The sequence below is a fragment of the Pteronotus mesoamericanus genome, unplaced genomic scaffold, assembly GCF_021234165.1.
Source record: "Pteronotus mesoamericanus isolate MK-2021 breed Mesoamerican mustached bat unplaced genomic scaffold, CSHL_Meso_final contig_230, whole genome shotgun sequence".
NCBI classification, from domain to species: domain Eukaryota; kingdom Metazoa; phylum Chordata; class Mammalia; order Chiroptera; family Mormoopidae; genus Pteronotus; species Pteronotus mesoamericanus.
In genome coordinates this window covers 1,135,642-1,163,352 of record NW_026555096.1, presented here as the reverse complement: position 1 = coordinate 1,163,352, position 27,711 = coordinate 1,135,642, and the positions used below count along the sequence as shown (strand labels likewise).

Sequence of the window (27,711 nt, the reverse complement as noted above, 5' to 3'; positions counted from 1 at the left end):
TTCCTCCTCATTCTCAGCAAAACGTCATGGAAAACTGTATCATCATTCCATTATGCTTTATATGGGGGTCATTTTTGCAGGTCCCACCTTGAGAAAAAGGGGTATGAATCACTGTTGCATTTTGACCTCAAAACTGACAAACAGGCAGCTTAGCATCTTGTGTGCGATATGCCACCCTGAAGATGCCATGGGACACTGAGAACCATGCGGGGTTCATGAAAGCCCAATTCTCCTTGGATCAATAGGACTTTCCCAATTTATTTTTAAAAATGCAATTTGGTCCACATGATCTGTGCTGGCAGCACCTTCCACACCCCCACACCCATGGTAGGACAAGCCTCATTACCTCCAGGGATCAATTTTATCTTTCTCACCCTTCTCCAGGAAACCTGATTCTTATGAACATCAGAAGCAACTAAATAGAAAAAGCAGAGAGATAGAGAGACAGAGACATGGGATGGGGGTGGGCAGTTACTGTATTTCTTTTTGGCTCATGGTTTTTTATTCTTTCCCTACCAAGTGTTCTAGAGTGGCTCTCAGTGCCTTGTGCTGGGCAGCTGTCAGGAACATGTCCTTGTCAGAGACAGAGCCTGGGCTGAGTGTCACTGTTTGCTTACCATTGAATCTCAGGTCTGAGGAATCAATATCAAACAAGTGCTTCTTGATCATGCAGATCTTCAGGGCCAGGAAGCCAGCTAATATGGCAACACCAAGGGCCATCCCAATGATGGCGTATTTGATATCTGAAGTGCAAAGAGGAATTGAACAATGGCTTCAGTGGATCTCTACCTTGCAAAGGTCTTCTATTGCTCCCTTTCCATTCTGGATGAAGTCTAAAATCATGCATGTGGACCATAAAATTCTACACTTGGACCCTTTGAGGCCAATGTAATTTTCCACTCTTCAGAGGGAACATTTGCACCCCTGCTCCTTTACCACACTCCCTCCTCTCTTCCTGGAACTCTGCCCTTCAGTTATGGAACTCACTTCCACATAGCTCATTGTCCACTTTTCTGGACTCCTATATCTCTTCCCCACATATACTTTCATGAATTCTTGTTATCAAATATGTGTTAATTTTCAGCTATGCGATAAGCGCTGAAGGCAAAGTAATGAGATCTGCTCCATCTTGGGGAACTTGGAGTCAGATGGGGACTATAGGGCTCACTCCAATGCCAGGGGACAGGGTTGGGCTGGCTGACATGGAGTCAGCAGCTATCCCAGAGGAGCTTACAATGCAGATTGCACCTTGCCCTTCTAGATGAGCTCTGAGGTGGAAAAGAGCTGGGACTGTGCAGGCAAGGAGAGAGAATGGGTGAGGTCACAGAGAGTGGGTAAGGGCACAGAGCATGGCAGAGGCTGATGTCTGGGGATCAAGGACACAGTGCAGGGCACTCTGGGTGCTGGAGCTTCTCATCTCACCAAGTGTGGACAAAAGTGGCCCTGAAGACTCACATTTCCTTTGAGGACAGGCTCTTGGACAGGACAGTAACCCCGGGATAAAGGGAAGGCCTAGAGGTGAGTGCTTCCCTTCCTTATTCTGTGATGACTGGCCTTTTGGAGTGCCTTTTTCTTGCCCCTTGCCTCCCATGCAGAATCAACTGGACACTGACCTACCAGCTTCAACCCCAGCAGACTTGCCCGTTGCCAACACTCGAGCTCCTCCAACATCTGCAAGGAAAGAAAACCCGGAATCTGGTTAAAATAGAACTGTTGGCCAAGGCCCTGTCCCCAAGAACCCCTCCCATACCTCTGGGAAAGCTCTGCCATACATGCCCCTCCTGCTTGGCCATCAGCCTTAGGAGTGCAGAGAATGTTTAGGTTGCCACAGAATGTTTTGGAGCCTTGCTGGGATGTTGGAGCCCTCCTCAAAACCCAGACAAGAAGAGAAGGCTCTGTTGAGTTCAGTAAAGCCATCTCTTTGACATGGTTTCCCAGACCCACACTCTGACCTTGCCTGCTTCTTCAGCCACCTCCATCTCTCCCATGAGCCCCCATTCCAGTCAGATTGAACTGCTTCTAGTTTCTTGCACAAGCCAGAGATCTGCTGCCCCTTGGCCCTCTGCCCAGACCCACCTTCTCTCTTTTATTCCTGTATCTTGTCTCAGTTCCATGTAACTTCCACCTGGCTAAGCCAACCCCCTGTGTGCTCCACAGCAACAGTACTCACCTATCACAGCTGACCACATCATTTATTGAACAACTTACATAGCACAGCTGTGTGCCAGATGCCCTTCTAAGAGCTTCTTAGCTATTAACCCACTGACCGCATCTTCTGGCTGGTCTCCCACTGGTCTGTGCACTGCCCTGTGGGGTGTTCTACCCGCAACGTTTGACACAGTGCCTGGCACATAGGAGATACTGATACATATTTGATGAGTGAATGAATGAATGAATGAATGAAACAGAGCATGTTGCAGGGATATCTCACTCTTCTAACCAGGGCTTGAACAGTTAAGACAGGAGGTGTGTCTCACAGGTGGAGCCGAAGTCCCTGCAGACAGACCCTAGGAGAGTTAAGGCAGGGCTGCGGGCTTCAAGAGGAAGGCACACATTAATTGACCATTTACTTTGAGGCAGGTATTGGTGCAGCACTTGCATTAATACATTTAATACTTGTGGCAACAACTCTGTAAAATACATGCTATTATCATTGTCACCTGATGAATGAGGAACCAGAGGCATTGAGAATGCAATGATGTGCTCAAGAGCCAGAAGTAGAAAGTGTCAGGGCCCAGGTCTGAACTCCAGAGAGGCCTTCCAAACACAAGTCCCAGGGAGCTAAAAGAATGATGCCAAAACATTAAGGCCAAGGGCTGAAGGGGCTTAGGCAGGGAGTGAGTGGATGGTGAGGCCCAATCCTGATACTCAGGTTCAAGCTTTCAAGCAAAGTCGGAAGCAAAAAGTACAATAAACCTTGCTCCTCCTTAAAGGGGGCAGGTGACTTTGTTGGGAGGAACCAGATCATCCCAAGCTTAGTTTGAAGAGACGTTTGCTTCCCTACTCCTGACCTCCTGGAGGTTGAACAATGGCTGAGGCACTTGTTCCCTAAACCAGAGCTGACCACCTGTGCTTATCATGCTCAGTGCTGCCCAGGGAGATGTGCTGGGTTGACACGCCACAGAAGGCATCATCTTCACTTTATGTGATTTTAGTGGGGAAGGGACCATCATAATAAAGTTTAGGATTTGTCTGGTGGCCTCACTTGGTAAGTGAATAAAGCTGGGGGATTCTGAAGTAAGAGTACACAGCTAATTCTATTCACAAATCTGCTTGGAAATTTAGTGACTCCTCAGTGCTTGAGAAGGCTTGCCACACTGCCCCCCAAACCTATGGGGCCTGTCCACTTACACACACACTGTAGACATTCCTGTGTACCACATGACCCTGGTTTTGCCATTTCTCTGAAACCCCCACTGAGCTTTCTTGTTTCTTTACATAATTCTTTACATTAATCCTGCTGCTCCAGCAAGGATGAAAACCAATGGAACAAAGCCTTGTATTTTGCACATAGCCAAACTGAGTTTACTAAACCAAGTGGCCATGGCTGGGAGCTGACCTGCAGACCACTGCCCAAGATCAGAGCTGTATGTGCTGCATGTCCACCCTATCTCCTTTCCCAGCACCAGCCTGGCTGTGCTCTGCCTCCACTGGACCAAAGGCAGGGTATTGGTGAGTGGTCCAGGCTCACTAAGAGACAGACTTTCCCATGCCCCCTCACAAGCACATACACACCTTTCCTGGTCTTCACCATCACTCTCCATATGAAAGATGCAGCATAAAACTTCATACAAGCTCAAGATGAAACTTGGACAGAGAAAGAAGAAAGGATACAGAACAGAGTAAGTGAGACAAAAAGAACCAGAGAGCTAGAGAGAGAAACACATAAAGATACTCCAGGAAGCATGCACACACAGGCATATACACGGGCAGTGCCAAAGAAGCTCAGCCTGCTATCAGAAAGGTCAAGAAAGGAAGAGGGGAAAAAAAATATCTAGTCAAATAAGGGCTTGCTGCCCAGCATCCTTCCTCAGCCTTGCCCACCAAATAATAGTCCTAAACTCTCAGCTCCTGTCTCTCTCTGGCCGGGAGTCCATGGCAGGGGCTCAGTGCAGTCCGACTCCTTCCCCAACTCAGGGTCAGGGCCCTAAATCATCACCATCTGTGCTCCATCCTGTGTCCACCCGTATTCCTGACCCCAAAATGGCTCTCCAGGCTCAGCTGCTTCAGGTCCAGGGTCAGAGACTGAGGAATGAGTGATCCTCAGGAGGGAGTCCATGGGACCTCTGCTCTGACAGCCGCAGGCAAACAAAACCTGGTGTAAGATCACCCTGTGCACTCAAACAGGACACATCCTCTCCCAGGAATCCCTGCTAGCTAGCCCATGGCTACTTGGAAGCAGTGGCAGGTTTTTCCCTTCTAGGAGAGGGAAGTACCTCCATACAACCCAGCCTCTTCCCTATACTCTGCCTCTCTGCCTTGAGCTCTACTAAGCCCTTGGATGAGGATCCCTTATGAACACACCAGCCCAACCACCCTACCCCTGCATCTTGCCAAGATCATGAGCTGTGGATTCCTTCCTGGGCCATAGATCTCCTGAAAGCCCCCAGGTGCTGCTTTTCCTTGGCTCTGCAAAGTGGCTGGAGGATGGGTGGTCCTGGCAGGGCTGTTCTGTGAGCACAACCAGAGGACTCTAAGTGCTCCCAGGTTCAAATCTGTGAGAGACCCAGGAAAAAGCCAGAAACCACTGCACTTGGAATTCTCTGGGTTCTCTTGCAAACAGAGCAGGGCAGAGCTTTGTATTCAGAAGACAGGCTCTCAAACCCAGGGGAAAGTTGAAATGGGCTGAGCAGGATCCGCTGTCCCAAGGCTGGCTTCCAGGGACTCTGCTAGAGGTAGATGCACAGGGCAGTAGTTGGCACAGTGCTGGCCAAATCTGACTTCACTGCTGGCTCTCCTTGGACTATCCATGCTGAGCTGGGTGTAGAGAGCAGGAGCAGAAGCCCCTGAGTGCTGCCATTGCTCCTGCCTAGAGCAGAGAGCTGGGGGTTGCCTCAAGATGGGCCTGCTAAGGTTCCAGGGTGGCTTCACCCACACAGTGTCTGCATGTATCCAGGTTGGTCCCTGAACCTAGGAGCTCTCACTAAGCACATGTTGGAGGCTATACCTGTCCAGAAGCTGGTTTCTTTTTCTAAGGTGCACAAGGCACTTACACCTCTGAGTCTAGGGTCTCTGCTTGCCTCTCATGCCCATGTGGACATTCTGTTGTCAGATGACATGATACTCTACCTCCCTTGCCAGCCCCTCTCTGTACCTCAATCGTACAGTGTGCAACCTGCTTTCTGCAAGTGGTTTCCCAGCAGGAAAGAGCTTCCTGCAAGAGTAAATGTCCCTACGGCTAGGCAGCTCCCTGGATCCGGTGCCCCTAGGATAGAGAGCAGAGGAGAGCAGCAGGCAGGACTCTTTGGGAGAGTGAGCTGAAGGTACAATGTGTCTTTGGCCTGTCTCAGCTGAAATCTGACCCTCTGAGAGCCCATTCCTGACATTCAGACCTCCCATGTTATACGCATCTGTTGGGCCCACACTTAGTGGGAGCTGGAAGTCTTCAGCACCCTTATTTGGGCACAATCAGGCTATGTGGTTCCAACGTAGGGCAGTGGGAGTACACGGCACTCAGATGTCGTTCTATATGTATCTGAACTAAAAATAGGGAAAGGCTACCCTGAGTGTTTGTCAACTGATGCATGGCCATTTTCATCTTGGAACTTAAATATTGCAGAATGGCTTCTAATTTTAAATTTCATGAATTCCAACAATCTCAGCTAGAGGAAAAAGTTTCAAATATCTAGGAGAGGCATCCATCATCTTCTAACAGAGTTCACACACAGAAATGAAGTACCTGAAGTGTGCTCTGAAAGGCCCTGGTCCCCAGGGGGACCCCAAGAGCAACTCAAGACCCCTGTCTCCCATGAAGGAGCCCATAGGATGACAGGAAAGACCAGGTTTACACTAAAGAAAAGATCGGCATGTCATTGGTGATGTCCAGCACCTTGCAAACCTTGATCTCCACAAGCTGAAGGAAATCTGAATGGCTATGTGGGGTATACACTTGTGTGTGTGGCTTGCCCACCTCCCTTGACCCCTCAGCTGCTGGCAGCGCTTAGATTTTCCTTTAGGGAGTCACCTGCATGTGAGTCCCTCAGGGCTGTCTCCAGGATGGACCTGTGACCCATATATAAGAAATTAACACATTCCTTCTTCCTGTCAGCCATAGTTGGTCAAGGGGGCAAGGCAAGTGATCCAATTCAAGTCAGTAAGACTCAACTCTGGGACTTCAGGGAAAATATTGAGAACCAGAAGTGTTTTATAAAATTGGAAATTGTGGAGCTGAGGGAGGCCCAGTGCATGGAGATAGGCCCCCTGGGTGGAGGGAAGCATTCCCAGAAGAAGGTCAGGCTGAGACCAAGTCCTAAAGATAGTTTTTATGCTCCTGAATGCAGCTGTGCCTAAAACACCTATGAAAGGACAGAAAAGGGCCTTTCAGGTTCTTTTTACCAGTGCTAGCGCTCTCTCTTTTCTTAAGTCTGTCGGGCATAATTAACTGTTGTTTCTCTGAGCCTCTGTTCTCAGGACTGGGAAGATTACTAAAATCATTCCCTCATGTAGGTGTTTTAAAACTCATACAAACAGGACATACCAAACCGGAGCACCCGGACCCTGAACCCAGAGATAACAGCAAAACAAACTGAAGCCTGCACTATTGACCTGAAACCTCCTGATTTACAACTAATTGCCATGACTACCCAGCTACAACCTTCTTCCCCTTTTTGGATCCAATAACTCACAAAAGCTCACAGCCCCTACCCCTCAGGGGTTGTACATTTCTCTACACCTAGCCCTTTACCTCTCTTGGGAAAGCAAAAATAAAACTTTGCTCTCTGCATTTTCTCTTGTTTGTGAATTCTTTCACAGCCCATGTCACTGACCACACTAACAACCTCTTCTTGACTTTTCAGTTGCCTCAGTAAGAAAACACCTTTATCTTAATTTTATCTGAGCCAAGCAGCAGTCATCTGCAATCTGAAGAGCACTGATGACTTAGAAGGCAGGTCCTTCATAGGTTATCAGGTAGAAATCAGGTAGGCAAGGCAAGAATGGGAGAGAAAATGTTGGCTGTAAAAAAGGAGCTCAGAGCAAAGCCCCAATAATCTGACTAGGATCTGCAAGGTAAGCAACTCATGCTCCTCCATGCCTTTGTATGTGCTGCTCTCTTTGATGCAAAACCTTCCTTGTCCTTGTGGAAAGCTCTTACCTATCCTTGAAGACTCATTACAGAGCAGTCTCCTCTAAAAACCCCCTTGCTCTCTGTTGGTCCAGAATCACCCCTACCACCTCTTTACACATTTGTCCCTGTCCATTTGCACTGCCCCATAATGTATTTTGTGGCTCTAGAGAGCCCAGGGTGAACCGTTTCTCCCGGGACCAGGATGACATGTGAGACTCCTTGGAACTTAGTTTCTCCTCTTGAGAGGTGCAAGGAGAAGGTGGAAGGGAAGAACCCTGAATTGATCTAAAGTTTACCCCTAAACAACTGAGCATTACACCAGAAGTGGTTTGAAGTGATAAAATCAAGGTTTTAGTATAGAGAGATAAAGGAGCTCAGGAGGGAAGTAAAGTTTAGCCACAAAGAAATGAATTGAGTGACAACATTTCTCCTGAAACTCTGAGTGGAAGCACTCATACAATACTCATGCAATCATGTGGAACACACATGGAACACTCACACAACTGTGTGGAACACACACAACACACCCATGCAACCACATAGAACGCACATAGAACACCCATGCAAACACATGGAGCACCCATGCAACTGCGTGGGACACACATTAATGCCCATGTAACCGTGTGGAACACACATGGAACACTCATGACTGCCACTGCTGTGGATGCCTCTGTCTTCTCCGCTTGAGGCCACAGACTAAGCACCACCACCAGAACCCCAATGGGAGTGAGAACTGGGAAGGGAATTGGAGTGCAGAGTAAAAAGGGACAGTCCAATTATGCTTCATGCCATGGTTTAATCCTGGGCCTCACTTTTTTCATCTGAAAATGGGGATGTAAGACTCTGACATATAGAAAGCACTCTCACCAAGATAATTCCTTTCTTTCTGCTCATTTGTTCTTATCTTCTCCATAACCTAAGCTGACCTGGGATGTGGGGTTGGTCTCAGAGGAGCACAAGGACTGTTTCTCTCATTTGTGCTGGTTTGGGTGCTGTGAGTGCTGACAGCCCTGTTTCTTCCTCAGAGCTCATGGATGGGTCCACCTCTCAGAAAAGCAATGTCAGAGGCCCTGTCCACCCCTATGCTCCATTGGGCTCTTTGATGTGGAAAACTGAGTATACAAAGTCCAAATGTGGAAGGGAGACTATAATCTACTCCAGGGCAGAATGCTAAGCAGGCCTAGGTTCTGCAGAGCTCCTGCTCCCAGCAGCTGCTGGGTTTGCACTGAGGTCTAGAGTCTCCCTTTGACTCAGCTAGGACTTGCAGAAACCACAGCCTCCCTCTTTGCAAGCATAGAAACAACCTGCAGTTGTTCTTTCTCAATATCCTCTTCCAGTTTCATTAAAGAGACTGCAACTGCCAAACTTCAAACAACCAGATCCCCAGTCAACCACTGGTGTTCCTTTCTTCTTTTAAAAACACCTAGACTTGAGGCAGAACCCACAGAAACTGCCAGAGCTGTACAGTTTTGAGAGGTAGAAAACAAAGGAGAGAGGAGAGCACAGCAGAGATGCTCCAAGAGGAACATGGGGGTCTTGGGACACGTCCTTGGTTGCCATGGATCCCCACCCAGGGCGAAGAGGGCACACTGAATCAGCCAGAGCACATCCTCTCCATCTTTCTCCATGCTACCTGGCCCTGGCCAGCAGTGGCTGGAATGTCCAGAAGATGGGCAGCTAGTAAGGAATGCCATGCATGGGACCCCTGTTAACACATTGAAGTACATAGTCATTATGAGGAGGGCCAAGGGGGACATAACCCAGCCTGAGGGAGTCAGAGAAGGTCATCTGGAGTATTATTTAAATTAAAAATAAAAGGATAACTAGAATCTGGTGAAAACAGTGAGGGAAGGATGAGAATGGAGACAGGCAGTATAGGTACCCAGGTAGAGGCCAGGAGGCCTGAGGGAACACTAGGGCTTCAGAATAAAGAAAGTAGCTCAGTGGGTCAGAGAAGCTAGGGGACACGGGTAAATTGAGGCTCTCGGGGCTTTTCAGAGAAGAAAGGGGACTGCCAGTCAGGAAATGGCCACTCTGGGGAGGAACTGAACACAGGAAGCTAGAGAGAGCCACCAGGAAGATAGAGAGGCTGAGCTGAGGTTATGAAACATAAGTGGAAATGCCTCCAGCTTCCAGAAATAGCATCATAATTAATATGAAAACATTAATGGTGGGTGACCAGACAGTATCAAAACGTGTGCCTACTTTGTTTTTCCTGAACAATCTTTGCTAATTAATTCTTAAAGATTCACACCCTAGAATTAAAATACTCAGCTATAGAAGCCAAACTGATCAATACTTTCCCAGGATAATGGAGGGACTTGGGGCAGGGAGCTGGCTTCAGCTTCAGGTGGAATCAGAGCACTCCAGACTCGGGGAGTGTTCCCAAAAGGGGGTGTGCACAGTGTTCCAGGTCCCTGTTGGCTAGGACCAGGAGGTAGTGACATGCAAATGTTGTCACACCTGGCAGAAGAGCTCACATGTCAAACCTGTCCAGAGAGCTGCTAAGCACTCGAAGGAGGCAGAGGTGTGGAAGCTTGAGACTGCCTTGGTGGGAGGGGAGGTAGTACAGGGATCACTGGATCAGCAGGCCGACAGCAGAACACACAGATAACCCTGCTTCATCTTGATTATATCTGTGGGGACATGAAACCTTCCTATGAGCCCACTGTGGGTGGGAAGGACTGAATCTTGCAATCAGAACATCTGAGTTCTCATCTGCTACTGTCCAGCCAGATGTGATGTGGCTTCTATCTCTGCGGCCCCCATCTCTGCGGCCCCTCTGCAATGGGCTGATCACAAGAAGCCTGCCCAGCCACACACACAGTGTGGCTGTGAACCCCCTAAATGTATATGGGCACGGATTCAGGTGACCTCCACAAGCACTCACACACCTGCTTGAAATGGTGTCCTAGGATTTCCTGGGGTCATAGGAGATCTGGAGAGCAGAGCATACCAGAGGGCAACTCTCAGGAGGTGGTTATATCAGAAAAGAGATAGGCCTCCTTATCAAGGGCTCAGGTCTCCAATGTTGGGACAAGCTGCAGAGCCAAGCAGAGGCCTCTGCAAAGCTGCATGATTCCAGGAGGGGGCTACCCAGCCACCTAACATCAGGGCTTTAGACCAGAAAAGGCCTGTTTTCAAGAGCGAGACTTTGCAGAGGGAGCAGGGACAGGGATGCTGGAAACAGTGCAGAATAGCTAATTAATGCTGCTGAAGCATTGTGGATGGGGGAAGGCAGTGCATAACCGCTAAGTGGTGGGGTTATTATTATTCATGCAATATTCATACTGTGCTATTCAGCCTCTGGGAACCTTCGTTCAGTGGTCCCCCACCCCTGCCGGGCCTGGCAAGAAGCATGTGCCCAGGGGCGGGGCTGTGAGAAGACAGCTGGCATGGCCCACAAAGAAGAGACTATGATGTTGCAGAGGAAGCAGCGACATGAGCCAACACAAGAGCCCTAGACTTTGGCAACTCAGAGCCACTGCCTTCATCTACCAGGAGAGGTTCTCTGAGCTCTACTGTAGGCCAGGGTATACCTGGTGTTCCCATCGTAGTTACCTGCTCTAAGGCAGTTTCTAACAGTTGCAGAGCCCAGGGCATGCCACATGTCTAAATATTTAAAAGTTGTAAATCAAACCATACACAGGGCCCTGCTCACTGCCCTCCTGGGGTCCTGCAGTCCACACTCTAGGGTCACATTTCTCAAGGAGAAGCTCAGCTCTGCCAAAGCCTCAAGAACTGGCAGGGTCTCCTGGACAGAGCAGGAGGACACTGGGTCTAGCTGGGCCTCCTGGAATGAATAGGCCCTCCAAAATTGGGAATGGGACCTGGCCCAGTCAGACTACCAGCAGGCCCTCTTACCCAACAACTACTTACCTGGAAAATGGGTCCGCCTAGGAATGCTTGTGGATCATTGAAATGACAGCTCTTCTTCACTCACTCTCATTTCCTTGGCCCCGAGCAGACGGTGGTTCTCTTTCCGGGAGACACCATTCTCATGTTCAGCTGCCCAGTACACATGCAAGTCCCTTTTTCTTATACCCATGTGCTGGTGCAGTTCCTGAACTCCTTAAAGGTTTTCTGGCAAGACCCACAAGAAAAAACATCTTCGTGTTTGGAAGTGTGTGTGTGTGATATGGAGGCCTCGAAGGGCAGGGCAGGGCAGGGACAGTGGCTCTCTGCTGGGGACCAGAATCCACATTTCACCAGCAGACAATGTGCCCTCTCAGGATCACATACCTGAATCGGAGGACTCTGGGGTTTGAACCTGGGTTAGCCTCGCTCCATATAGGTATCTCATGCCAGCACATGAGGCAGACTGTGGCTGCAAGCTGACTGCAGTTTCATGATGTGTCATGTGTGACTCATCTGATGTTTAAGAAAGAGTCTGTTCTTTGTCCACCGAGGTCACCTCAGAGACCCTCTCTGAGTGTCTCCAGAGCCTTCCTTGGGTCAGCTTAACTGCCCTGTTCAACACTGTCTTCTGTGGGGCTGAGGATGGGGCTGGCCAGACACTGTGACAGACATCTCAGCCACATCCCTGGACCTCAGGACACATGCTGCTTCCAATGGGATAGCTGGAGGGAGCTATGCCCTCCAGCCTCAGAAGCCAGCATAGGCCCTGTTGGCATGGCCTTCAGCAAATTTAGCCTGCCTTCTACCTACAAAACCTCCTTGGTGCTGGCTACCCTTCTACTTGCAGCTGGGGAGCCTCCATCCACAGCTGCTTAATGGCCCTTCAAGGTAAGACCTACCCTCCTCCACATGGCTCACCAAGCCCTCCTCCACTAGCTCTTGCTACCTCTCAGCCCCATGTCCCATTCACCTCTACTCCATGCTTCCCTCACCTCCATCTCTTCTGTCCCAACTAGATTTGCTCCTGCAGACTGGCTTCTGGAGGCTGAGGTTCCCCTTTGTGCACTAATCAACTCACAAACAAGTCCAGTTACTGGATATTGCTGAAGCGGTGGCTTAGCAAGACCAGATTCCTGCCAACAGAGACAACAATACCGGGGGAACAAGACTCCAAACAAACATGCATGAGAATAGAGCTGCTACTAATATTGTGAGGAGCACTGTCAGGTAGCATCTCTGGGGCCCTGGCAAAAGGCAGCACATATTACACACAGGGGACATGACATGAAGAGGTCTTGAGTTTGGACAAGAATTTGGAGATTGGTGGAGTTGGGGAGCTGGAACACTAAGTAGGCCACTTGACAGGCTGGGGGAACCTGTGTACAAAGTAAACACTTTGGTCTGTCCTGGCAGCGGCAGGAAGCTGCTGAAGGATTGCAAGTAGGCAGAGGTATAATCAGTTCAATCTTAACAAAATTTCTCTTTCTCTTCTGGGTGGAAGCCCTCCCAGATACCTTAATTTGGATTAAGGACTCCTCTGTTTCTTTCTGTGTTTCATTCATCTAAGCACTTAACAGGTGTGTTAAGTGCCACATTGCAACTGTCCTCCTGCAACTCTTTCAGCTTGGGGCTTGACTCACTTATTTCTGTGTCTCAGAAACACCTTGTGAAAATCAGTATTTGCTTAAGGTAGGAGGAAGCCTCTGTATCCATGTATCCCAATCCTGTTGGATAGCCCCCAGCTCTAGACCCTTCACCACTACCCCTGGACACCGACTCCTTAAAAATGTGGTCCGAGGGTTTGTACCGGCTCACCCAGGTCTCTGAGCTGGGAACAGGTAAGTTCTAGACAGAGATTCCCTAGCTGCTCATCTGTTTCATTCAGACAAGCAGGGGAGAGTGAACCTTGTTCATCTTACTGAGAACGATTAGCTTATTATTTTGTGAAATCAAATTTAATAAAAGAAGCAGTTCAAGCAATTCTGGTGTATTAATGAGGGTCTTGGTGTGACAGAAATGCTTATAGTGACTTTAAAGAAGCACATGTGGTCTAATTTGGAAGTGAGTGAGAATTCTTTACAGGCCTCTCAGCCGTGGCTCTATCCAGGGTGTGAGGACCACAGGGAGTTCCTGGTAGGTACTCTGACCAAGTTCCTCCTCCGTCCTTCACCTCATGGGGCATTTTCTCCCCTTCTGGAGCCTTAGGATCAAGTATGTATGTCTAAGAAATATTAGGTAGCCCAAACCTGTCCCCAAAGAACACTCCCCAAATCACCCATGCCCCCAGGCTGTTAACAATTCATTTAGAGGAAGATTGGAATAAGCTTACTTTTCTCTAACCCTCTCACTAAGTATAGCTAAAACCCTTATTATTATATTAAAAAGCAGAATAAGAAGCTCCTGAAAGGTGGGGAGACAAAGTAAACTGACTGAGGATATTGAGAGCTCTGCTGGAGACAACAGTGTCCTGAGATCAGGGTGTGGTTTAGTACTTGATGTCTATCACAGCTCATAAAAATATGAGTCAATAAATAAACTTTCATTCTCCTCTAAGATTTCTAAATTGTGTGTTACAGTTAAAGTTAAGAAATGATAATATGTGTGATCTAGTTCCCAATATATATTGAAGAAATATTTTAAGAGAGTAAAGTGACATAGGGGCACAATTTCCATATTTCCCTTGAATGGTTAAAATGTTGACATCAATAGGTTGTGATACATTATGTGTACACAATGTGATATAGCAACCACTATAAAAGCTATGAAAAGCAATACACTGAAAAATGCTGCAGACAAATCAAAATGAAATTCTAAAAATAGTTCTAGTAATGCACAGGAAAGTAGGAAAAAAAGAAATGACAAAGAACAAACAGAAATCAAAATAGAAATTGGTAGACTGAAAGCTCTATTATATCAATAACTACATTAAATGTACGTTACATAAATTTGCCAAATAAAAAACAAATTTTCAAAGTCAGTTTGAAAAATGACTGAACTATATGCTGTTTACAAGAAACTCATTCTAAATATAACACAGGTAGATTAAAAGAAGAAGTATAGAAAAAGAAATGTTATGCAAACACTAATTTAAAAAAAGAGTGGCTATACTAATATCAATAAATTTCAAAGCAAATGAAGTTATCAGAGCCAGTGATATTATATAACATTATATTATATTACATAATGATGTCAACTCACTGAATAGACATAGTAATTTTAAATGTCTATATATCAAACAATAGCTGCAAAGTATGTAAAGCAAAAACTGATAAAAAAATAGACAAATGTATGATTATAGTTGAAGGCTTCAACAACCTTCTCAATAATTAGTGGAACACTAGATAGAAAATCAGTAAGGATATTACAAAATTCAACCATGCTATCAAACAACAGGACTCGACACTCGCAGAATACACATTCTCTTTAAACACTAATATAAGATATATTAAGAAAGACTACTCTGGGTCAAACCTGAACAAATTTGGAAGAATTTAAATCATACAAAGTATGTTCTCTGATCAAAATGGACTCAAATGGAAATAAATAATAGAAAGATAACAGGAAAATGTCCAAACACTTGGAAACTAACAATATTCCTGAACAACCCATGGGTCAAGGAGGAAGTCCCCTTGGAAATCAAAACTGAATAAAAATGAAAACATACATATGAAAACTTGTGAGACAGAGCATAAAGCAGTGCTGAGAGGGCAATTAATAACACTAAAATACCTTTATTTTACATTAGAAAAGAGGAAAATCTTAAATTAATAATCTAATCTCCCATGTGAAGAAACCAGAAGAATATCAAAATAAAGCCAGAGGAAGTAGGAGAAAGTAAATAATAAAAAAAAGAACAGAAATCAATGAGATTGAAGACAAAATCAGTGAAACAAAAAATTTGTTCTTTGAAACAAAAAATTTGTTCTTTGAAAAGATTGATCAAATTGACAGACCTCTAGTGAGACTGACAAAGGGAAAAGAGAGAAGAAACCAATTACCAATATTAGAAATAAAATAGGGACTGACAAATTTTAAATGTCTGACAAAGGGAAAAGAGAGAAGAAACCAATTACCAATATTAGAAATAAAATAGGGACATCACCACAGACCCTGCAGACATCCACAATGAAAAAAAAGAAATACTATAAACAACTCTAAATATAAAAACATGATGATTTAGATAAAATGAACCAATTTCTCAAAAAGTACAAACTATCACAACTCACCCAGTATGAAATAGATACTTTGAATTAAGAAGATTGAATTTATAATCTACAAACTCTCTAAAAAGAAATCTGAAGTCCCAGAGAATTTCATGGGAGAATTCTAAAGTTAGCACCAATACTATATAATCCCATCCAGGAAAAAAAGATGAGGGAACACTCCCTCATTCACTTTATGAAGCCAGTATTACCATGATCTTAAAACCAGACAAAAACAATGCAAAAAAGGAAACTGCAGACCAATATCTTTCATGAATATAGATTCAAAACCTTTATCATAATTTACCAGATAGAATTCAACAAGATAAAAGAATTACATATCATGATCAAATAGAGTCTATTCAAGGATACGAGCCTGGTTCAATATTCAAAAATCCATCAATGTAATCTACCATAAAACAAGCTAAAAAAGGCTAAGTGAAACAAGCCAGGGGGCAAAAGACAAATACCATATGATCTCACCTATAAGTGGGACCTAACCAACAATACAAAGATGCAAGGAAAATAAGACCAGCAATACTGAAAGGAAAAGAAACCAACAGAGACAAGAAGGAAGGTGGGGGGGCGGGGGAAAAGGAAGGGAAGGGGAAAGTCAAGGAACATATAACAAGGACTCATGGACAAAACCAAAAGGGAAGAGTTGAGGGAGGGAGGGATGGAGGGAGGGAGGGAGGGGGCAAGGGAAAGTGGGGGGGGGGGGGGTAGGCAGAGACAAATGTATTTGAAAAAATAAATTAATTTAAAAAAATAAAATAAAAGCAAATAGCAAAAAAACCCAAAAAACTATTAACAAAATGAAAATGGAACACACTGAATGGTAGAACATATTTTCCAATGATATATCTAATAGTGGAATAATTTTCTCTTTTAAAAAAAGATTTTATTTATTTATTTTTAGAGAGGGAAAGAGGGAGAGAGGGAAATATACTGTATAATACAGTAATTTAAGGACCCATTCAGTGGCCACCACTCTCCCAAGTCTAGATTATACAATACAGAAGCCAAACAGTAAAAAATGACCGAAGTAGAGGAGATTGGAAGTGTAGGACTTGGTAAGTGGAGCAGGATTGACAAAGGGAGGAGCGCCTGCACAGGTCAAATAAATTCGTGAATCTAGGGTATTTCATTCACCCCACTTGCCTATTGCGCTGACAAAAGTGAAGGTCAGTGCGAATTTTTGGGTCAAAGGATCCGTTTACAGGCCAGACAGAACCATTGTCTAATTTATTGCGGCCAGACAGAACCATTGTCTAATTTATTGCGGCCAGACAGAACTGCAGTGAAAAGCCTTTTGGAATGGATCTCAGATGCAAGATCTAGTCATTTGAGATTACAGACAAGGCACCCCAGCGGGGTGTGTAGGGTACCTGGAGGCAGTCTGGCTTCCTCACCTAGAGGCATGGGTAACCGAGGAAGCAACTCCTCACAACCTTGGAGGAGTCTGATAAAGCAGTGTTCCCACAGGCTTTTGCCTGAGTCTCAGGGCCTTGAGCCTCTGATGTGATAAACTGCCCTGTAGCCTTGAGTAGGACCGCATGTGCAGCTCGTGATAGTTACTTCACCTTCTGGCCTGAATGCCCTTCTTTGTTTAGGGCCAGTATAAAAGGTGTAGGAGCTTTAGACTGGGTGGGGAGTTGGGGCGCCAACTTGGACATGGGCTTTAGGGTCTGTGTGGCTCCTTCCACACGGGCTGGTGGCCTGTGTGCAGCGCGGACAAAGGTTTTGTGGCCTGTGTGATTTCCCCCGGACTGGGCTTGTGCTTGTGTCACTCTCCCGAATAAAGGCATGTCAAGCAAAAAAAATTAATAAATAAATAAAAATAAAATAAAATAAAAAATAAAAAAGGAAAAAAAATCACACGATCATATTAAGTGCAGTAGAAAAAACATTTGACAAAATTCTATATCCATTCATGACAAAAACTCCCAGAAAACTAGGACAAGAGACAAATTTCAACTTCTACAAAAAAAAAAAAAAAATCCTACAGCTAGCATCAGAGTCAATAGTCAGAAACACAATGCTTTCTCACTAAGATGAAGAACAAGGCAAAGATACCTGCCATCACCATGCCTCTTCAACATAATACTGTAATTTCCTGCCAACCCAAAAGTTAGGAAAAGGAAATAAAAGGCTTATCATTTATAAATGAAGAAATACAACTATTCTTAGTTGCAGATGACATCATAGTCCACGTAGAAAATCCCAAGGCATCTAAAACATAACTTAAAACTAAAAACTCTACAAGGCTGATAATAAAAATTTAAAAGAAGCTTAATAAATGGAAACACATACTAAATTCATGGAAAACTCAATTTCATAAATATGTGAAATCTCCCCAAATTAGTTTAAAGAATTAATGTAATTTCTATCAAAATATCCCAGCAAAAAAAAAATTGATAAGTTTATTGAAAGGTTAAATGGACTAGAATTGTTAAAATCTTTTTTAAAAGGAAGACTAGAGTAGGAAGTGTTGGCAGATGTAGAGAAAAAGGAACCCTAGTGCCCTGTTGGTGGGAATGCAGATTGGAGCTGCCACTGTGGAAAACAGTATGGAATTTCCTCAAAAAATTAAAAGTAGAACTACCTTTTGACCCAGCGATTCTACTGTTGGTAATATACCCTAAGAATCCCAAAACATCTATTCAAAAAAACCTACGCACCCCTTACAATCATAGCAGCACTATTTACAATAGCCAAGACTTGGAAACAGCCTAAGTGCCCATCAATAGATAAGTGGATTAAAAAACTGTGGTACATTTACACGACGGAATACTACTCAGCAGGAAAAAAAAGAAGGAATTTCTGCCTTTTGCAGCAACATGGATAGAAAGAGATTATTATGCTAATTGAAATAAGCCAGTCAGTGAAAGACAAATACCATATGATCTTATTTTTAACAGGAATCTAATGAACAAAATAAACTAATGAGCAAAATGGAACCAGAGGCATAGAATTATGGAACAGACTGACAGCAGTTATGAGGGGAGGGGAATTGGAGACAGTATGAAAGAAGGTGAAGGGATTAGTCAAAGAACATATATGAAGGACCCATGGACATGGACAACAGTGTCGGGGCTGACTATGTTAGTAGGGGGCAGGCTGGATTAAGAGAGGCAAAAGGGGAAAATTGGGATAGTGGTAACAACATAAACAATAATAAAAAATAAATAAAGTAGGAATTACTCTATCATTTTGAAACCTATACCTACAGAAATCAAGACTGTGTGGTATTGGCAAATGAAAAAAAAAGATACATACATCAATGAAAAAGCAAAGATAACCCAGAAATAGTCCACACAAGTATGACCAACTCTTTTTTGAGCAGGGAGCAAAGACAATTTAAAAGAGCAAGGAGAGTTTTCAACTAATCCTGCTGGAGCAATTGGATATTTATAGAGTAAAAAAAGTAACTTGACCTAAATTCACAAAGGAACTTAAGGTGGATGATAGACTTAAATGCAAAATATAAATCTATACAACTTTTAGAAAAAAAATAAGATAAAATCTTGGAGACTTGAGGCTTGGTGAAAATTTCTCAGATATGATATCAAAAGCATGATCCATAAAATATCATTAATTTAGACTGAATTAAAATTAAATACTTTCGTTCTTTGAAAGACACTGTACAGAGAAAAAGAAGACAAGCTAAGAGATGGGAGAGGATATTTGCAGGTTACATATTTGACTAACAACTCATGCAGAATATATTAAGAACTCTTAAAATTCAATAGCAAGAGGAAAAAACAAGTAATCTAATTAGAAAATGAGCAAAAACCATAAGAGAATTTCTTGCTCTATCAGGAAACTTCTCTTGCCTTCCTGGGGTCCAGGTTATTTTCCCTACCTTCTGCTGAGTTTCTGCAAAACCCTGGTGCAGTAGTTTTCTTTGGTTATGTGGTGATTTGTCACACAGGAAAAAAAAAACAAAAACCCTAATTCATCAAGAATACTTTCTCACTGGAATCCACACCCCACAGGATTCTGAACCATTGTCTTGGCAGGGATCAGAAGCAGGGGAAAAGCTGTCAGGAAAGATTTTTACAAAGATCTCAGGGACCAAGAGTCAAGGAATAAAGTGATGGCTTTGACCTGTAACATAAAGACAAATTTGATTCTCTTTACCCTGACCTCTGCTGTCTTTTCATTATAAATTAAGGGGAGGTATGAGACTCTGTCCTCTTCAATAACTCTGGCTTCTTTAATGAAGAATGTTTTAGGCAACTGGAGTGTAATTAAAGTGATATTATATTACTTTTATTAACATGATTATAGTAAAACATAGATTTCAGCTGGTGCTTTCCAGTGGAATTAAAATGGAAACAGATGGCTGACATTTTGGTTGGAATTAGGAATATTTTATATGTCAGCTTCTTTTTTAAAAAAAAGAAAGGTGCAAACCTCTCATAAGATGTCTAGAAACTTTACCAGGTATTTTCAATAATTATTTTTAGAGCAATATTTTAGCAAAATTTAAAACTATTGATTGGTCGATAGTTAAGTGGTAAAATATTTATTTAGAATTGTGACAACCATAGTCCAAAACCTAGCTGTGAGCCTTTATTATTATTATTATTATTATTATTATTATTATTTCAAAAGTCATCAGTCTAAGATATCTTATGTCTCCAAATGTGCAACCTTGAGAAGGACACGGGGTCAGTTATGTAGTTTTCTGGTAGGGAATGGATAACCAGAATCTAATCATTAGCATATCATGCAAACCACCAAACATTTTATAAAAAATGTTCTGTGAAAGAAAGAGGATGGAAGCCGCTAAAATATCAATATCATAAAAGACAAAGGCTGTGGAGATATTCCAGATTAAAGAAGGCTAGAGACAGGGTTACCAAATGCAATACTTCGTCCTACTCTGGCTTTTTTGTTAAGGTATAGTCAGAGCTGCAAAAGGCATTGTTGTGTCAACTCTGAAAATATTGGACAATAGTAGATTATGTAAATGTAACTTGTCAATCTGAAATTTCCTGCAGTTGATAACAGTACTGTGGTTGTATGAGAGGTTATCTCTAGAGAAATACACACAAATGTATTTAGGGGTTTAAGAAAAACCATGCAGTGTACAATTTACTTTCAAATGGCTCTGAAAAAAAGATATCTCTTTCTCTGATAAATTTGATTGCATCACATCTAGAGACTTCTGCAGAGCAAATACCACGAAGATAAAAGACATAGTGAGAGAAAATATTTGCAACACATTGACACAGAAAAATAATTACTATACAGAAAAAAATATACAAAATACCTACAACCAAATAAAACTAACATGAAATTTATAGAAAAAGAAATCCGGCTGTCTGATAAATGTAGGAAAAATGGTTATTCTCATTATAATCAAGAACACATACGCTAAAATCCTGACACTAATATTTTATAATCTCCACTTGGCAAAACATGAGAAGTTGGATAATATCAAGAGTCACTGAATCTGTAGAGGGACAGATATGTCTGGACCTCACTGGTGGAAAGCAATTTGGTAATGTTCAATAAAAGTAGATCATGCACACCCATGACACAGCAACTTTTCTTCCAGGTGTGTTCCCTGGAAACATAGCTGCACCTTAGTTCCAGGAGGTAGGGCCAAGAAGTTCCATTGCAGCAGCACTGGCAGTCACGAGAAAAGTTAGAAACAACCTAAATTCCGCTAGTACTGGAAAAGATAACTAAATTGTAAATAGTGTTTTAACAGAAGATCTATAGGCAGTTGCAAATGAATACATCTGATTCATATTATCAGAATGGGTAGGTGGGTAATACAGCATGTTGAGTGTGTGATAGTGGCATTCAGGCCAAGTCTTTAACACCTAGAAAGTGACACAGGAAGGGAGTGCGGCCAAAGCCAGCACTGTTTCCTCGGGGAAAAGGAGGGAGGAGAACAAGACAGAGGAGGGAAGCCAAAGGGCTTCAGCTCCATCTCTAATGTTGTTTGTGAATATGTCAATTTATCACCTAGATACTTTTAAATACATTTATCTTTAAAACAACCAAATTTTTAAAAGTGTTTATTTATGGTGTTGGGTCCATGAATGTTAGTTACATTAATCTCATTTTAAAAAAAATATTTTTAGAATTTTCAAAAGCTGGTTTTTCAAAACTCCCCAATTACTTGGTATATGGGGTCCCATGAGAATCTGGATGTCATTGCAGTGACAGACAGGCATGTTCCTCTCCGTGCTGTGTCTCCAAAAGCCCTCTTACACACAGCTCTCACATATACCCAGGAGCGACCGGCCTGGCCACCTGCCTTCACAGGTTGTTCATTAATAAGTTGTACTAGATAATCCTCTAGGTCCCTTTCACTGGCCCATAAAAGGAAAACCCTTTTTCTTACTGCTTTCAAAAGGCTGTCATGTTATTTTTTTTTGTTCATAAAAATTTACTTATTGGGACTACAAATATATATGATCATTATGGAAAATTTCAATACAGAGAAACTAAAGAATGCCTCATAGCCCTATTTCCTAAAGAGAATAAAGGATACTATTAACCATTTGATAAGTTTTTGTCCAGTCAATTTTTGGGTAGGTAAGCAAACATATGCAAAATATAACTACATAATTACAACTTAATAACTATCACTTTGTTACTTCTCCTCTGTCCATGTTTGTTCTGAGAAAGTTGTGCCTTTCATTTAAACATACTGGATATTGTTTGAAACCTTAGAGCATAATTAATATAGACAGGTTCTTATCGGTAATTGCTTGTTTCTGGTAATCACTTGTTTCTTGTTTTCACTGTGGTCAGCAGTGCTGAATAGCATTCTATGAAAGAGTTTGGGTAGCTTTTATCCCCAAAATTGTTTCATTAAGATAAATCCTGAAGTTGGAATTTCTGGGTAGAACCTTGTGAAAAGCTCATACTTTGATATATATTACCAAACTGCCTTCTGGGAAGATTGGGTCAATGGATTCCCTTAATATCCTATAGTAACTGTTCACTCCATGTTAGATATTGGCTGCCTGCTTTAAACATGGGGACAAATTCTCTTACCAGCCCTGTGAGGTGGGTACTATTATTATCTCCAAGTTACAGAGGAGGAAACTGCACACAAAGAAGATGAATAATTGGCCCCATTCTCAGAGCTGGTAATAGTAGAGCAAGGGTTATCGTTTAGGGCAGAGGTTCAGTCCTAACCAATACTATTTCTACTAATAATTTCTGAAAGTACTAACTAGCTGGAATACCTTGGCTAAGTCTTAAAACCTCATCCATAAAATGCAGGTAAGAGTAGGACCTCTTCCACAGAGTTGTTGTAGAGACTGAATGAGCTCATGTAAAGTATTTGACAGGGAATACAGTTTAGCAGACTACAGAAGCACTCACAAACTTTAGGTGTTATTATTTCTTCTATTATTTGTGAGCCTGAGCATTTTAAAGTTTTATTGTTTGTAATTCTCCAATAAAGTGCTTGTTCATATAATCTGTACATTTTTCATTGTGTTTCTTAGATGTAACTCCCTTTTTTCCCCCCGGGGACAGATATCTAAATAGATCAAAAGCAGAAACAAGTGTTAGAACTTCTGCTACTTTCTGCCACTTTGCTGAGCACACTGCATGAGCTGCCCTGCTCTCTGGTTCTCACCATTTCCTCGTTGCCACTGTGAGGGACTACTTCTATGTGTAAACTGATATATACCATGTCCGTCTGTCTGTCTTTGCCTTCTCCTGGGCTTGTTGCAGGCTTCAGACTCCTGCCAATGGGAGTAACTTTGCTATATCCAGGATACAGGCTATTACTCCAGGGACAGAGGATTAAATCTAGACACCGACTGTTTGCCTTTGAATCTTGACCCAGTGCAAGTTCTGGAAAAGATCATCTTTGTGTATCTGAGGGATATCCATTGCCTTTCAAGAAATAACAGTTAATGTCAAAGGTAATTTTGCAAAGTTATGTGGCTTTTTCATTCTCTGACCATCTCTATCAACTCATTTTCCTTTTCTTTTCTTTTTTTTTAATGAATGTTTCTAACCATTACTCTGTGCCTCCTCCATCTCTATCACTCTTGGTGTCTTTCTCTCTGTTTCTCTGACCTTATATTTCTCCCATTACATCTGAGTGTGATTTTTCATTAACCCCTGCCTCTTTCTCTTGTACCTTCTTTTGATGCACAGAATTAAAGATAACTTTAAAAAACAAAGATACCTCTGGATTAAATAGGGGCCTACTTTATAAGACTGATTCACCATTAACTGCAGAGAAGCACCTCCATACCTATATTTTCTCATTTTATGTAATTATTTTGATTTCACTTAATTTTCTCACTGTCCTAAAATGTAAACATAATTATCACCCATTTTATTGGTTCAGAGAGTGACACTCGGAGAATCTAAGAAGTTTGCTGCAGTATGTTAGCAAAGGAGCCAGGTTTAAAGCTACCTGCGTCTAGGTCCCAAGGCCAAAGCTCTTTCTGCCACATGCCCCTTTCCTGTTCTCCCTGGCCCAGAGCATTTGTAAGTTGCAGTGGAAATGAAATGACAAGAGCATTGCTCACTGTCCAGTCAAAGTGAGAAAAGCCATCTGTCCTCAGGGACACAGCAGTACTTTAGGGACTGAGCTCCCACGGGCAAGCACTCACCCAGTTTTCCACTAATGGTGACACCCCAGCCACATAGGAGTAATGTCCAGCCCTGTATCACACTCCTCACTTACCCAGGAGAAAGAAGAGGGCTCTCAGCATGCTGGTTGCCGAGCCCATGCTGTCTCTCTGCTCCTGGCTCTTCACAGAACAGGCACTGGCAAGCTGTGTGACCCACGGCTCCTGGGGACAGGCACAAGCCCCACGTGATGGGAGGGGAAGAAGCCACTGCCACAACCTCATGACTCTTAGTTCCTGTCAACCCTGACAGAACGCAGGGCTGAAGGAAGGCCCTGTCATCCTTGTCTCTGCCACGTGGCGGAAGGTTGTGGCCCACAATTAGGACTCACTGTGACATGCTGGGGTGCTAGTGTCTACCCAGCACTGTCTCCTGCAATCCTCCCACACAACACAGAAGAGAAGCATGGCTGGATGCAGATTCTCACCTGAAGACCCAGGCCAGTAAGTTCAGAAGGGATGGGGTAACACTGCTTGTCTGGATCTCCAGCTCCTTCTGTGGTCCCACAACATGAGGCAGGGTCAGAAAGCTCCCCTCCCTGGTCCACAAAAACAGCCCAGTCACTGTTTTTGTACCATGAACCCCTTAGAGTCTGGGGACACCTATGACTTAAGACTCTTTTCTCAGAATAATATTTTTAAATGCCCAAAATAAAGTATGTAAGGATTATAAAAGAAACCAGTTAATATTGAAATGCAGTTATCAAAATATTTAGAAAACAGACTTATGATATAGAAATATATATGCTTCTTTATTCAAATAGTAAATAGAAAGAATACAGTGGCAGGCAAAGTAACTACCACAATCCTGACATTGTGAGGAATGTGAAACATATTTAGAGAGACGTATAACAGCTACAGTGTAGATGAAAATATTCACAATACCTACTACCAGTAATAATAAAGTCACCCAGATGGTAATGTCATTGTGATTAGGCTACACTAGTAGCATCAGAAGAAAACGCTTTCTATTAGAGGTTAGAGGACAGAGAAGTGACTTTTTTGATCCAAGTCCACAGATCCCAGGCCAAGCACCCAGCCCTGGGGTACCTTTGATTCTCAACACAGGCTCAACCCACACATTTGGGGCCACGTGTTTCTGTACTTCTTTTGACACCTGTCTGACTGTGAAACCATCGACTCAAATGTGCAAGGAATGTCACTTTTTAAAGTGTAAATCAACTTAGTGATAATTGTTGAGCCCCATCCAACTGAGCTGGCAGAAATTAAAGTCTTTTCATTCTTAGGCTCCCTCAGCCAGTTCCCTGGGCACTCCCCATTATGCCCGGCATATTTAGAGCTATTCTAAATATGATATCTTTTTTACCTTCATCATAGGCCTACGAGTTAGGTGTGGGGCACCCCCAAAGTTATTCAGTGGGGAGTATGAGGGATGGGCTTTGAACCCGGCTGTCCGTAGACAGCCTGTGCTCTCCATACTGTGCTGTGCTTTCCTTGCAGGGGCACCACCAGTGCCGAGCGCCAGAGGCGGTCAGGTTGCCCTGGTGGCAACTGACACCCAGTGGGTCCCTATAGCACAGCCTATGCTCCTTCTGAGTCTCACATGAATGATGACATGAGTGGAGCAGGCTGTTCATGAAAAGAGAAGTTTGCTTCATTTCGGTGCCTTAACAAACACTTTGGATCAGACTTCATCTGCACCAGGAAAAATACTCCCTCTTGCTTCTCCTGAAACACATGCCCTTTTAACATTTTAATCCTACTTAATGAAGACAATCATGAGAAAATTGCTTCCTGCTAGGGGAACTTAAGAAAGTGCCAGTGCAGATGCGCTAATCTACAGGCAGCGCCTGGGGACCGCGGGAAGGGCACCAGGCGAACTGCAAACCGCCCGGGGCTTTCAGGTGTGCAAAGAAGTCTCCTGTTTACATGAAATTACTGATTTTCAAATGTTGGCAACTAATTTTAAATGTTTTTCCATGTGGCAGACCAAACCAAACACCGGTGATTAACTTTTGTTCTAGAATACTTCTTGAGAACTCTTTCAGGGCTCAGCCTTTCATACGTAAACCAGGACAGGAAGTTTCTGCAGAAACTTCTGCTTTTCCCCCTGCCGCAACCGCCTGAAGCTGGAAAAGTACAGCATCTGCTGCCTACTTGAAAGGAGAAGGTAGAAATGCAGAGGGCCACATGTCCCGTTAGCTAGAATCTGAAAGGTGACCTAGCCAGTGCACCTGGTGTGATGGTTCACTTGTTATTTTAGTGTGATATTATGCCCCCCCAAGCAGAATGGGAATCCAGCCCCGTGCTCCAGTAATGAACTGGTTCTTAACCTGACGTTTCTCCTGTCACAGAGATGGGATGACTCCCACTGAACTGGGAGCCAGTGAGGGCAGTGCCAGAGCCCCAGCCTATTGTGGCGCAATACATGGTCTCAACAGCATTTGTTGAATAAAAGAATCAATTCACTTACTTAGCTTACACCCAGTCCAAGCCAGCCCAGTCTCTAATTTACTAGTGGGAAGATTGTGGACCTCAGCTTACCTGTTGTCGGGAGGTGACATGTTCCGCCAGTCAGAGAAGAACCAGCCAAAAGCTCTGCTATTCTGCAGGTTGCTGTCCCTCCCTCAGTGAGGACATGGTCACTGTAAGGAAGCATGTGTCCTCCCCCAGCCCCTTAGCACCAAACACAGGGCACGTGAATTCACATCTGATGTGCCTGAGGTGCAAGTTGGGAGATGATGTCAAATCCATCATCTTCACAGGATATTTTTTTAATTAAAGATAGAGAAGATTTTAAACACACATTGATTAATTAGACTTAAATAGAACTCTGCCCCACCAAAGTTAGAAAATAGCCATTCTTTTGAAGCTTATATGCACTATTTATCAAAAAAAATTACTACATATGGGTCATGAAGTAACTCTCAGGTCTCAATTTCAAAAATGGATGACATTTCTTACCACAGTGCAACTGAATCAGATGTCAATTAAAAAAAACATTGTTTCCATGTGTTTGATTTTTTTTAAAAAACTTCTAAGTAACTCAAAGATCAAGACAATTATAGTGAAAATTAAAAATAGACTGAATGATAATAAAAATGTTTTATATCAGATAATGTGTAATGTAAGTAAAGTAATAATTAGAAAGGAATGCATACAGGTAAATATCTAGAAAAGAAGAACAGAAAAAGGATTGAGCTAAAAAAAAATCTAAAAAATTCTGGGAAAGAATAAACCTAAAAAAAAAAAAAATCAGATGAACATACTAAGAAATGTGAGAGCACAAAATAATTACTAGAAACCAAAGATGCAATAGAAAGACTCAACATCTTAAAATTTGTTTGTAAAAAGCTAATTATATAACAAACTTCTCACAGACTAAATAAGAAAACAGAAGAAGGCAAAAATAATATTACTAAAAGAAGATATAATATGACTTTATTTAAAATTAAAAAAACATAAAATTGTCTAAATAGACATAGAAAAGTACTTGATAAAATCCATTAAGCATTCATGATATAAAACATCCAATAAACTAAGAATTGATAAGGAAGTACTTAATAAAAGGTACTTACTGCAAAACCAACAAATATTATTATTATGGTGAGCCACATGGATGCAATCCTTTTAAAATTAAGGACAAGAAAGACTGTTCTCATCACAATTTCTATTCAGTATTGTCTGGAGATCTAGTTAGTACAAGTGTTTTTTTTAAAGGGGGGAATGAAAAGAATAAAAATTGGGAAGAAAGAAAAAAACTATATTCTCAGGT

The 27,711-nt window shown here is 42.9% G+C and overlaps 1 protein-coding gene across 1 annotated transcript in view; it reads right to left on the bottom strand.

Moving 5' to 3' along the window:
• Window positions 1-26,500, bottom strand: part of TMEM273 (transmembrane protein 273) — a 33,099-nt gene extending 6,599 nt beyond the window's left edge. The window contains exons 1-5 of the mRNA XM_054572390.1: window positions 26,481-26,500; window positions 24,404-24,539; window positions 24,032-24,140; window positions 1,618-1,695; window positions 618-743 (exon numbers count right to left, since the gene is read on the bottom strand). Coding sequence (XP_054428365.1) covers window positions 618-743; window positions 1,618-1,695; window positions 24,032-24,140; window positions 24,404-24,539; window positions 26,481-26,500 — 469 coding nt within the window. The remainder of the gene's footprint in view (window positions 1-617; window positions 744-1,617; window positions 1,696-24,031; window positions 24,141-24,403; window positions 24,540-26,480) is intronic.
• Between the last annotated feature and the right edge of the window lie 1,211 nt (window positions 26,501-27,711).